The sequence below is a fragment of the Erpetoichthys calabaricus genome, chromosome 11 (genome assembly GCF_900747795.2).
Source record: "Erpetoichthys calabaricus chromosome 11, fErpCal1.3, whole genome shotgun sequence".
Lineage (NCBI taxonomy): Eukaryota > Metazoa > Chordata > Cladistia > Polypteriformes > Polypteridae > Erpetoichthys > Erpetoichthys calabaricus.
The window spans coordinates 64,833,538-64,847,444 of NC_041404.2; the positions used below are offsets into that span (position 1 = coordinate 64,833,538).

General features: G+C 35.3%; 1 protein-coding gene across 3 annotated transcripts in view; it reads left to right on the plus strand.

Annotated features, from left to right (window-relative positions):
* anxa6 (annexin A6) overlaps window positions 1-13,907 on the plus strand; it is a 108,444-nt gene that overhangs the window by 60,526 nt on the left and 34,011 nt on the right. For all 3 annotated transcript variants that reach the window (XM_028813222.2, XM_028813224.2, XM_051933991.1), the window contains exons 13-15: window positions 1,702-1,760; window positions 4,627-4,705; window positions 10,290-10,371. In XM_028813222.2, the coding sequence (XP_028669055.1) occupies window positions 1,702-1,760; window positions 4,627-4,705; window positions 10,290-10,371 (220 nt within the window). The remainder of the gene's footprint in view (window positions 1-1,701; window positions 1,761-4,626; window positions 4,706-10,289; window positions 10,372-13,907) is intronic.

The window sequence follows — 13,907 nt, forward strand, 5'->3', positions numbered from 1 at the left end:
TCTTTGTTGTTAATTTAACTTCTTTTTTGTTTAAATGAGTTGCCCCAGCTCTGCTGCATCAGAATTTGTTTTTTTGTAGTTCAGAAAGAGATTCTTGTTGCTTCTGTGGCTTGAGTGCACAGGAGACTATACAGGTTCTACATTTTTTCCAATGCTATTTATTTTTGCGTAGTGCTCTTCATTGAGTACAATCTCTGAAGTGCATACACATGTTTACATCTCTGATGCAAATTATTAAACCGTGGAACACTTACATGAATACAAAAATTATTTTAAACGTACAGCGAAACAGAATCAGTCTCAATGATTAAATAAAGTGTGAAGTTTAATAATGTCATAACTGAAGAACAGAGGAAAACAAAACCTCCAGTGAACGGCATTACTGAGGAAAATAAACATCTAGAGGGGTGGGGTTGTTTATGGTTTACAGACAAAGTCACCATTTTAATAATCTAGATTCTAGACCCAAATATCTAAGATTGCCTCACCACCCTCAGCATTCAACAACAACGGACCAAAATGTAATCTAAAAAGAAACAGATTGAATTGTTTTATCATTAAATCTTAAGGCTCCTGGTATGTCTGGTTGTGCAGAAGCAGTAGCTTGGCATTGTAGCAGTGGCATGAAGAGCCTCTGAAGAAGAAGAGCTAAATGGTGATAAGGCCTCACAGTCAGAAGAAGGCAGATCATCCCACAGCTCTGGGGTTTCATATCCATATGACATATATGTGTCCTTGGAACATTTAAAAGACCTCCACCCTCAGATTGTAATGTATGTACCTGTTTGTATTCACTGGAAATGAAATAGGGCTCAAGCTATTTAAAGCTCTATATATTTCAGGATGTTTTTTGAAATGAACCATAATCTTACGTCAAAGCAGAGCGGGAGTAATATAATATGGCTGTTCTTCTTGTTTCTAATAATGATGATCCTTTCATTGGCATTTTGATTTAACTGAAAGTTAGAACTGAATAATTTGAGGAAACTGTAAACATACAGTGCAATTCACAGTTTTACTACAGGGAATAACATTTTTGCTTTTCTGTAAAAATAAAAAAGCAGAAGTAGTTAACAATAATTTACTGGCACAATAGATGTGAATTTCCCATCGGGATTAATAAAGTATCTATCTATCTATCTATCTATCTATCTATCTATCTATCTATCTATCTATCTATCTATCTATCTATCTATCTATCTATCTATCTAGATAATCTTTAGATTTTCTGTTGATTCTGAGGTTCAGATAATGAGATAGCGTATTTGGTAAGATGCTTACCAGGGTATATGTGTTCATTAAGTACTTCTTTTAATAACATATTACAAACAATGGATGTAATCATCTCTTGTTTACGAACGATTTATGAATTTTCCCGGAAAAGTTAAACATCTTGTCAGAAATTTAAAGCATTTAGTTAAATAGCATGTCCCTTTATCCAAAATAATTGGGTTCTCATTATTAAACTGGTTGGAGCAAATGTCTGTAGCCACTATGGCCGTGTGGTGCAGGGGTTAGCTACACCTGAAATAATGCAAACCATCCACTAAAAAAAAAAAAATTGTTTGATAAATGCAGCATGATCTTTATGAAATTAGAACATAAAAAATTAGTAAACTACAGTTAACAATAAATGTAAGATGTAAATTTTAATTTAAATTCTGGATGATATTTAAAAATAAAGGCATATCATAATTTCAGGATGACACCTCTGGAGAGTACAAAAGGGCCCTGCTGAAGCTTTGTGGAGGAGACGACGAGTAAGTAACTTTCATGTGTAATTTTTGAAGACGATGTGTACCTTCAACATTAGAAAGATGCATTAAATAGTACATTTAAATATTGTTGTAATTAATTGAATCTAAACACACATTTTAACCACAGTTGCATACCAATTGCAATATTGTACAGTGTGATTTTTACTGTTTACACACCAAATCACATTAGTTAAATTAACATATTATATGGAGTATTGTTTTGACAGTACAGTTTGATTTTGCCAGTAAGCACGAATTTAGCTCTTTGCCACATGTATTTGTAAGGCTATAAATGTAACGTAATATTGTCAGATTTCACTGTCATGGGGATGCTGAAGCCTATCTCAGCAGTGTGGAGTACGAGCCATTACACACAGAAGCCAAGGTACCAGACTATCGCAGGACCCACTCATGCACACCATCACAATGGAGCCAGATTACCTAACACACATATCATTCACACTGTGAGAGAAAAAGACATACCGACACAGGGAGAAGTGTAAATTCCACCAAGAAACAAGTAGACATGAGATATGAGTCCAGGATACTTGATCCGTGAAGCAACCCTGCAAAGCACTGTGTTGTCCCCAAATTGAATGCAGATATATTTAAAATCTTACTATTGTACTTTAGCTACTCTTTAACGGCAGACAATCTATCCACCAAAAACTACTTTACCACGATTGTCAGTATACAATATGATGATTCAGTTTAATTTGTCTTTATAATTAAATCTCAAATGTTCTGAGCCCCTTTCAGGATTTTCAGTTTTACTATACATTTTTATGGAGATTTATGCTCCTTGATCCTTTTTGTTACACCAGTACAGTATATTTTTAAGTGTCTTAGGTCTTTGCACCTGAGACTAAAATATTAAGTACAATAAAAGTACAATAAAATAATTCTCCAATTTGAAGAAGCAATTGCATCGAATCAGAAAATATTATAGCACTGCATAGATGACAAAAATGTACTGTAGGTATAAGCAATTTACTTTTTGTTAATTGGTGATGCCTAATTGACCCATTGTGTCGACATGTGCATGTGTCTAGAGTGTGGCCAGCTATGGACACACATCCTGTTCATGCTTGCCTTCAGACTTGCAACTGACGATGTTGGGATGGACTGTGATCCTCGGCAACACTGCCATCGTAAAACACATTTAAAAATGAATCGATGAATGTGTTGACAATTTAGCAGCTGCTAAAATTTGTTGTAGGAACATATCATTAAAGTAGAAAAATATGATACAATATATAACCATATTTTCAGTGAAATATTTTATCTTTCAGCTACTTCAGTAACATGCTTAGAGAAGCCTTGTTATTTAGCCTTCACTATGAGATTGGTGTCCTGAAAAGAACTGTCATTCCCATCCAGGGCTCTTTTCAGCTTATCTGGAGGTTAAGCTCTGAGCAACCCTGCATTGAAATAAGCAGGTTCAGGAATAGATAGATTCTTTTCAGTTATTACTCCAAAATCATCAAATAGGAATGACCGCATGTTTAGTAAGACATTCAAATCAGAGTCAAATAAAAATAACTGTTTATACTGTATATTTGAGTCATAGAGCTCAACTTTTTACATGGTTTTCATGGGAGTGTGAGAAATACTATTCTGTTAATATAAAAATGTTGCTTGAATGGAATATTACTGTAATTAATGGTGTACTTTTAGTCAGTCTGTTATTACACAGGCCACATTAAAACAGCTTTTTGCTTTAATGCATACATGTGACCATTGCTGTCTAGGTAAGCTCCAGCTCCCTAAAACCACAACTGTGATAAACAGACTTTGAAACAGAAATTAATTTGTAACAATTCAAACTGTATTTCACTTCTAGGCTTCATTTCTAAGTTGAAAATTCTTATTTTGGAGGATGGCACAGTGGTAGCGCTGCTGCCTCGCAGTAAGGAGACCTAGGTTCACTTCCCAGGTCCTCCTTGTGTGGAGTTTGCATGTTCTCCCTGTGTCTGCGTGGGTTTCCTCTCAGAGTCCAAAGACATGCAGGTTAGGTGCATTGGCGATCCTAAATTGTCCCTAGTGTGTGCTTGTGTGTGCCCTGTGGTGGCTGGGATTGGCTCCAACAGACCCCCGTTATCTCCTGTGTTAGGATATAGCGGGTTAGATACCAACTGACTAACTTATTTTGGAGTTTATATAAAATTCTATACATTAAAAGACAAAAGTCTTTGTCATGGTATTACAAAAAGTTTTCAGTATACCTTTAGCTTTATCTACTGTAGCTTAATCAACCATGTCCTATAAACTCACCACAAATAACACAATTAATTCCAGGTTATGGAATCCAGGTAACTGTTGTCGGCTTGGTTGAAGTGAATTCCATTACAGTAGCACTGTGTTCATATGAGCAAGTCCACCAAAATATTAAAGTTCAGATTTATAATTGCTGTATTAGCTTGCAAATACATTTTTGTTGTTTAAAAAACATTGAAGATTAATGTGTGCATGCATATTATATAAAAACAAAATTTAACAAATAGCAGAAAAAGAGACTTTTTATTTAATAGTGTCATTCTTGAATATTTAAAGACATATTTGTGTTTGTTGTCTTTGAATCGGTGGCAAGATCACACATTTGAGCAGATAATTCAGTAACCTGATAATTTCCTTCCAAATATATATTTATTTTCTATATGTTGTGTAGTCTGGATAATTTCTAAATGTTAATTTGTTAGCTGATTTTTTTTTACATGAAATAGCTCTCTATATTAACAAACTGGCATGACTGTTTTACATTTTTGTTAAGATTTGCTATAAGTAATCATGCACAGAGGACTATGCAGTGCACCAGTTCCTGTCCTATTGCTGATGGTATTGATTACTGTCTTATTAATTAACATTGCAGCCTAGCTGGTGAGTTCTTCCCTGAAGCCGCCCAGCTAGCCTACAGGATGTGGGAAGTTAGCTCCATGCGAAAAATTGAGGTTTGGGTCTCAGCTTCTACTTCAGTTCCCTGCCCTCACTTACCTGCCTGTCCGCTTGCACTCCGTTCTTTTGTGGCCTTACTTAACTGTTTTTTTCTCTGAGCTTTGCCTGTTTTTTTCCTTTTCAGCTTTCAAACAAAGCCGCCTCAGATGTGTGTGCGCACCCCAAATAACACTTCCTCGCCGCTAGTGCTGAATTGTGCGTTTTGCATTTACTATATATGTGTGACTTTTTAGTTTTGTAAACTTTAAAAATTGTATTGTAATAAATTGTTAATGCTGAATTTATGAATAAATAGATATTGTTCCGGGCAGCATGGTGGCGCAGTGGTAGCGCTGCTGCCTCGCAGTAAGGAGACCTGGGTTCGCTTCCTAGGTCCTCCCTGCGTGGAGTTTACATGTTCTCCCCGTGTCTGTGTGGGTTTCCTCCGGTTACTCCGGTTTACTCCCACAGTCCAAAAACATTCAGGTTAGGTGCATTGGCGATCTAAATTGTCCCTAGTGTGTGCTTGGTGTGTGGATGTGTGTGTGTGCACCCTGCGATGGGCTGGCGCCCTGCCTGGGGTTTGTTTCCTGCCTTGTGCCCTGTGCTGGCTGGGATTGGCTCCAGGAGACCCCCGTGATCCTGTAGTTAGGATATAGAGGGTTGGATAATGGATGGATGGATGGATAGATATTGTTCCCAGCTCCCTTGAACTGGATTAAGTTGTCTAGAAAATGGGTAGATAGCTGGACAGATACCGTTAATAATTTGAATACTGAAACAACGGAAACAAGCTTTAGGTTTTCCTTCCTTCCAGGCTATGGTATATTAATCCTTGTCAGCAACCTTTAATGTCTATTAGTTCATACATGTTACTTAGTTACTCAGTTTGTGCTTATAATGCACACATTTAACTGTGTCAACAAATATCTTTCCATTGGATTATACTGTTTGTAACAATACCATATTTTTCTCCAGTCTCCCTTTTCACTAAGTTAGCCACCACCCTGTATCTAAATGTTTTTACAGGGTGGGAGATTTCTGTAGATATAAACTCGCACACTGGATATCTGGTTATTTCACTTTATTTGCGTTAGTGCTTTTTGTTTACTTTCTCAGCAATGTACATTATTCATACTACAGATTTCATGCTGCATTTCTCAGCCTCAACCCTGTATTTCTGAAAGCAAGAAAAAAGAATAGCCTGGCTAGATAGACTGGGTAACTATAAACATAAGTAATTCTACTTAAAACTAGGTGGCAGGTTCAAACAACCTCCTGAATAACCAATAGCAAGTAACAGCCTGTCACCATTTAAATAAAATATAAATGAAACACAAACATTAGGGGGCAGCATTGTCACACAAGAAAGTAGTGCTGCCTTCTTCCAAGTCTTGACATGGTAAAATGTACAGTATTACCATTATTATAGGTTAAATTAAGTTTTGTGAAAAACAGATTATATAAATAAAACACTATAATAAATACAACATTTGTATAGAAAATAGAAAAATATCAGACAATTCAGGTACATTTTAAAAATCTAAATGAAAAAGTAAACAAAATAAAAATAAATGTAAGGTGCACATGGTAATAAAAAATAAATACAACTTACACATCATAATATTTAAAAAATAAGTAAAAAGGAGCACATAATAGAAATTTAAAAACAAAAACAAACAAAATTACAGTTTGTCGGCTTTAATTCCAGCAAAAGCAGTCACTGTGTCCTCCCAGTCCAAAGAGTCCCAGACATTGTGCTTTACTAAAATTAGAACTACGCACATAGTAGATCTCCAGGAAGTTTAATCACCTTTTAAGATTAACAACATCTCTCACTAACAGAGGCAACAGTGATAGGAAAAGTCAGGACTTCTGAAGGACCCCTTAGACAACCTTCTCACTGTTACACACTGAAATGATTTTGGCTGTGCACTGACTACAGTGGAATCTGGACAGACTGACTGAATCAGAAATAGACAAATTGTCTGAACAAAATGAATCAACCATATTTTGCTTCCAGTCATGTAAATCCTCTTTGTGATTTATCAAATCATCTCTGACTACATTTAACGTTACTAATAAAGTAACGTTCATTATAAAAAGTCACAATTGGAGACTAGGGCAGCTCTTGGCATCTGCTTTGCCTATCCTGTTGCTATGCTTGTGTTTCTGTGTCGTACTAGTATTATGAAATGCAAAAGACAAGGTTTACTGTGTTTTTTTAAAGTCTATTTTGACTTGAGTGAGAACGTTAAAAGGTTACCATAGGGTATCTAACACAGTTAGTAGAATTATATGCACCTGAAAGTATAGCATAAGTCTGCATACCCAGATCAAAAGGTCATACTCAAAGAAAACAAATTGCAATCTACTTTTCAGAGCAAATGCCTTGCTCATTGTATCTGGCAACCATCACTTGTAAGTTAAAGTTTATTATTTAGTTATCTTCATTTTGAAAGTCTGGTTAGGACAAGGTGAGGATAAGTCATTGAGTTAACTACCTGAAAAGAAATCGGGATCACTCAGTAAATCGACTTTCATGAAAGGCAGATAGAATCAGACAAAGTTCACTTTTTTCACTGACTAATGACTTTGAATTTAACTTTATCTTGCTTTGCTGCCATGTAGCCCTTTGAACCATACATAACTTTTTCATATTACAAACAGGCAAATCTCTGCCATCATCCTTATATACTGTATTGCAAAGTGGATTATTTCCTTTTTAAGGGTGCTATATGATTAAATCTAAAAATTATAAGCATATTCTTTAGTACTTGTTTTAAAAATTAAAATACATGCATTGTGTTTTATATTAATACCAGTAATGGCTATCGTGCAGTGAAAACACTTGACTTGAGCATACCTAGTTTTCAGACTCTTTCTCTGTACGTTTAGCATTCGTTTGCTCAGAGGTTGATGCACTTGCTGCTTCCTGAGCAGCTCTTCTTTTCTCCACCCTAGCAGCCCGCTTCTTCTCTTCTTTCATTGGCATCTTTTCACATTAAAACTGATTAAGTCAGTGTTTGTGTTGCAATTACTTAGTACGTTTTCTTTAATTTTTCACTTAAGCTGGTACTTAAGTCTTCAATCTGCCTCAAGAATGATTTAAGATATGAAGAGGTAGGGGAAGTGACGGCGAAGGTGGTATGGATAAGAACAGCGCCCGTATGCATGCACCACACGGCTACCCTGCTGGCCGCTGCCAAAAGTTGATTCCACAATAAAATAAAAATAGGAATAACCTTGGAGGTCAATCATCACCCTGAAAGTGGATAGTAGACGTCACATAGTATATGTGTACCACATTTCAGGTCAATAGGTCAAACGGTTTGTGAGGTACAGGTGATTTAAAATCCTGGACAGACAAACGGACAGCCACGGTAGCATATTATATAAGAAGATAAATGTAAATTTTGAGAACCATTTAGGATGCTCAGCAAACAAGAACACATGGATAAGGTGTTTACTTAAATATTTAAAATTTGCAGTTGAAATATTTAAAATTTGCAGTTGATATAGGAATAGGGACCATTCCAAGTCCTGTGTTTTGCTGCCAAGTTTCTCTGCTCAGAGTATGTGCAGCAGCCTCTCAGGTAGAACGTTTGCACTCTCTGAGTCTTCCAGGGAAGTTAATATCTACTGGATGCATCCACATCCACAGGGACATGACTGTAAGAAGATGTCTTCTTTGCAGTCTCTTGCCTATCTTGTGAAAGTTTGCTATTTGCTGTGTTGGGTTTCACCTTGTCTTGGTTGAAATTCCCTGGGCTTTGACCCAAGAAAGATAAGACCCTGCTTTGAGACATTTTGAATCCTTCATCCCCTCATTAGGTTTTTTTTTAATACACTTCTTGAGATTCCCACAGGTGGGGGTAAAACAATTTTTGACTTACGGCTTTAGAGACTTGGGTTTGACTTCCATTTCAGTCATTGCCTTTGTGGGATTAGCATGTTTTCGTCATGTCCACATTATTTTTATTTGCATACTCTGAATTCCTCCCACATGTTAAAGACGTACATGTTATATGATTGTAAACTGACCTAGTATGAGACTGTGTGGTTATATGTGAATGTGCTCTGCTATGCTCTGGTGTTTTATCTAATGTTAGTTCATGTTATGCACAGAAGGTTGTCAGCTTACAGGTGGACTCCCTGTTAAAAAATGAAAAAAGAAAGGGTACAAAAAGGGATGAAAGGGAGGATATGTATCCATGATAATTTGTAAGACTGTTGCGCTAGCATTTACTGTAAATCTAAGTGCAGGGGAATTAGGGGACGCCTTTTTTCTGCTAGAGTTATAGTGTATTAACAACTGATATCCATGGCATCAGTCATTTTCTGAAATCGTTTAATTTGCCGATGTAAATCTTTTCATTTGCTAATTCAATTTTTTCTACAATTTTCAAGGTCACTGATCATTGCTATTTGAGAATTGTGTTCACAATTAATGCTTATTAGCATCTAGCTGTAATCCTTTTGAACACTGGTGCAGAGTTTCACTGGACATTGTTTCTTTTTCTGGTGGTAGCTCCTTTCAAGTCTGGGAATTTCTGCTTCTTCAGATTTATTTGCACTTCATAATTATGTTACACTTTCTTTCTACGGAGCGATTATTGGTTACATTTGTTCTTTTTATATCCTTTGCTTCAGCTTCTCTTTTTGATTCACTTTGTCGAGCGTTATACACTGTCTCCACAGTGCTTTCTTCTCGTTACCTTTATTCATATTTGACATCATTGATTACTTAAACATGCTTGATGATCTGAGCAGAATGCTAATTTGAAAGCTGTTTCCTTGAAAAAACTAAAGATGAAAGAAAATAAAAAAGCCTGGTAGAAGAAGTACTAAACTATTTGGAGCCCAAAGCCTGTTAAACAGAGGGAACCGGCTAGTGGTATGGCCATGGGGGTCTCAGATTTGGGTCCTGGGTGTCCATTATGCGCTCTTTATAGCTGTTAATGGAATTTGTTTTTTATTAATACCATTTATTCCTACTCTCACTTTGCTACATTGAAGCAGTCAGATCACCAGAATGTTTAATGGACTCAAATGAGATTACTACTGCTTTTACCATTACTTTTTAATTTCCTATATTTGTTCAATATAAAATTTCCTTTATTTAATTATAGTGTCAGTTTGTATGTGGACACAATTACGCAACATTCGCTATATAGAATTCTCAATAATAGTGCTAATGTTTGCAATGTGCCATCTGTATTACATTTTATTAATTTATGCATTACAAAATATCATTCCAATAGACAGAGCATTGCAAACATTAATGCAGAACACTCCTAACAGAGTGTAACAGCTAAACAGGGAGAAATTGCTTATCTAGCTATAGAAAGATAGTATGGTATACTTTACATTAACTAGAAGGCGATCTAACAACATAGTAATAATTAAATGTGTAAATGGAGAATCATTTCAATAAATTCAGTTGTGCTCAGTAAAACTAATCGTAATTCCTATCAACTGCTTGACTTTTCCTAGTCATCTGCTAACTTTTAGAACTTTCAACTCCTAACGTTTCTTACAGTAGCTAATAAGTCTGGCTTCACCCAATCCCCACTTATTATTTTTTTGTCTTTGTTGTAGCTGAGGGGAACAATTCATCCAGCTGCTAATTTTAACCCTCAAAAAGATGCAGAGGCTCTAAGGAAAGCAATGAAAGGATTTGGTAAGTACACCCTCAGGTGTAGAAAGGTGAGGTTAATCAGATCATTTATGAGTACAGTATTTCATTTTTTTGTAAAATCTGAAGTAAGCATTCTTCAACTGGTTTTCCTGTTTTTATAAATATCATTTAAAATTGAATTTCAAGGAAAAGTTATAGTGTTTGCCATTTTCATATTTACCATAGAATATGTCTTATTAATAGTCATGGCAATACAGACCCTGACAGCCATCTAATAGAGTTTGAAATGGAATGAGTAGCTAGACGGCACTACAGAAAGTCAAGTGATCAATACTAATTCTTTTTAAATTGTTAGAATTCTTAGCTATTCCTGTGTTGTTATCCATTTTTGAGGTAGAGAAAACGGCCTGCTTTAGAGAACATCAGAAAAAAACAAACCCAGTACAAAATCATGGTCCCATAATTAATCCAACATCCAAAACAAAGTACAATAAAAATTTAACTCAGTATCACTTGAAAGTTCATAGATCTACTGTACCTTTTCACATTGTCTCCTTACTCCATTGCTGCTCATTGAATGCCCAGACCCACCAGTGACCTTTTATCATTTTTCCCTGTTGTTAAATCATTTAATTGTAAATGAGCCCAATGCCATCAGCAGTTAACAGTTTTTTTTCACCCACATACTAGATTTACAGTAGTAAAAACCCCAAATTACTAATCCATGGTTTTCTTGTATGTTTTTTTATATGTTCCTTACTTTGATTTCATGTGAAACTGTTGGTCAAAAATTGAAATTAGCTTTTTTTAAAACGGGACTGTCCTATAAATGCCTCAAAAATTTCATAAAAAATCAGGCCAATTTTTTCTTGTTAAGGTAATAGACAAAGCAACCAACTGGGAGACAAAATTTTTCATCTTTATTTAAGTATCACTGACACTGCTGGGAAATCTCCGAGTAAGGATGTGAAACAGAGAGGGAAGGGGCCTTTATTGATTTCTTGCCTGTGACAATCACACCATTTTGTTCTTGTTTTCAACAAACCTATATTAGGCTGTCTAACATTTAGAATTCTGCATCAACTATACTTCCTACATTGTTTATTTTTTATCTCATTGTGCTAAGTATCATAGTTTGCTTGCGGTACCAATTTATTTGTGCGAATCCGAGAGACACGCAGTGGGCTATGGGGAGGGAAATGTGTGACGTCAAGAGTAGGGAGTTGGCCTACCTCTGCGTTTTGGAGTGTAACTTGCCTCCGCTCAGCTAGTGATACCTTTTTGTTTATTGATTTTTAAAGTTTGTCCTGTTTCATTATTCGAGCGAAGCCGTGGGGGACAGCTAGTAATATATACAGTATACTGCAAAGTTGATTGACTGACAGAATAACCCTAACACTCTCACATGAACAAAAACACTATTTCCCATTTAGTTAAAATCACTGAAATATGGCATGATGGTACATTTAAGCAGAGGTGGGCAGAGTAGCTAAAAATTGTACTCAAGTAAGAGTAGCGTTACTTCAAAATAATATTACTCAAGTAGAAGTAAAAAGTAGTCATCCAAAAAATTACTCAAGTAAGAGTAAAAAAGTACATGGTGAAAAGACTACTCAAGTACTGAGTAACTGTTTGATCATAATAAATGATTTATTTTTTAGAAATGTTGTAATATGCAAATTCTGCTATTTCCAAATAGTAAAATAAAAAATGAGTAAAAAATAAATAACATCTTTACAAAATAAAGATGCATAAATAACACAAAGTTCCAAATCTCAGTTTTTTACAACAAAGCTTTTGAAGCCAATACCTACAGTGGGTAACATGTATGTTTGAACAGTGCAAACTACTTACAGCGACAAGATATACTGTACACTGACAGTATAATACTACATATGCACTTGCCCTCCAAATAGCACAACTGATAGAAAATAACTTTAGAACAAGGCAGCAGGCCTGCTGTGCCTCAGAGACGGAGTTCGATTCCTCGCTGGGGAGAAAATGTTTTTTTTTTTCTTTTTAACCTCAAATGGACATAACATTTATAAATTGATATGCACGGTCAGTTAATGAGATCGTTATATTTTCATGTGGGATGCTCCTTTTAAAATATTTTTTAACAATTGAGAATGCAATTAACATGAACAAGTGTCCTTATAATTGTTATTTTTAATATCCATAAGACATGCATTATTTTTAAGATCCATAACACACAGACAGACAGAGCACTGTGTAACAGAGAGACAGACAGACAGACAGAGAAGTCGCTAGATATATAAATAAACAGGGAAGGCACTGTATAATAGATATATAAAAAACAGCTAAGGGGATAGATATATAGATAGATAGGAAGGAAAGGCACTGTATGATAGGCAGACAGGGAAGCTGCTATATAATAATAAAATTACTGTTATTACTATATAGATAGACAGGGAGTTCACTGTATAAAAGACAGACAGAGAAAGCACTACTAAATGAAAAATGGTACAGCCTTTTTATTAATTAACAGAAGCTTTAGGAAGGCAAGCAGATAGTGAGAGTACATGTAGATGTGAAAAGCACTAGACAGACAGATAGATATGGAAGGCACTGTATAACAGATACAAAACTGTCAGAAAAAAACAGGGTATACAGTAAATAATATACAGGCAGAGAATCCATTAGATAGGTAGATAAATAGACATGAAAGACATTATATAATACAGATAGATAGGAAAGGCACTATATACTAGGCAGAAAGGGAAACTAAAAAGTAATAATACTATTATTACTACATAAACAGGGAATTCACTGTATAATAGGCAGACAGCGAAGGCACTATATAAGAAAACAGACAGAGAATGCACTAGACAGATAGGTCTCAGCATTAGCACTATATTAGTTTTATTATATATATATATACAGTATATGTGTGTGTGTATCTGAGATTTATGTCAATAAAATAAATGAAAAATGATTCAGTCTGTTTATTATTCAACACACACTGCAGGAAAGCAAGAAGGCCGTTAGAGTACATATAGATCTGAAAGGCACTAGATAAATAGGAAAGTCACTGTATAATAGATGTGGGATTCTCTTTTTAAAAAAATTAAAAATTAAGACTGCAATTAACATGAACAAGGGTCCTTATAACTGTTCTTATTTTTAAGTTCTGTAAGACATACACTGTCAGACAGATCACTGAATAATGCACAGACAGAGAAGTTACTAGATAGATAAACTGGGAAGGCACGGTATAACTGGGAAGGCACGGTATAATAGAAGATATAAAACTGTCAGGAGAACAGGAGAAAAAAACAGCTAGATAGATAGATAGATAGATAGATAGATAGATAGATAGATAGATAGATAGATAGATAGATAGATAGATAGATAGATAGATAGATAGATAGATAGATAGATAGATAGATAGATAGATAGATAGATAGATAGATAGATAGATAGATAGATAGATAGATAGATGTGAAAGGCACTATATGACAGGTGCTGCAGAAAGGCAAGTAGGCAGTGAGAGTACATTCACATGTGAAAGGCACTAGATAAACGGATAGATAGGGAAGGTACTTACAGTGCATCTG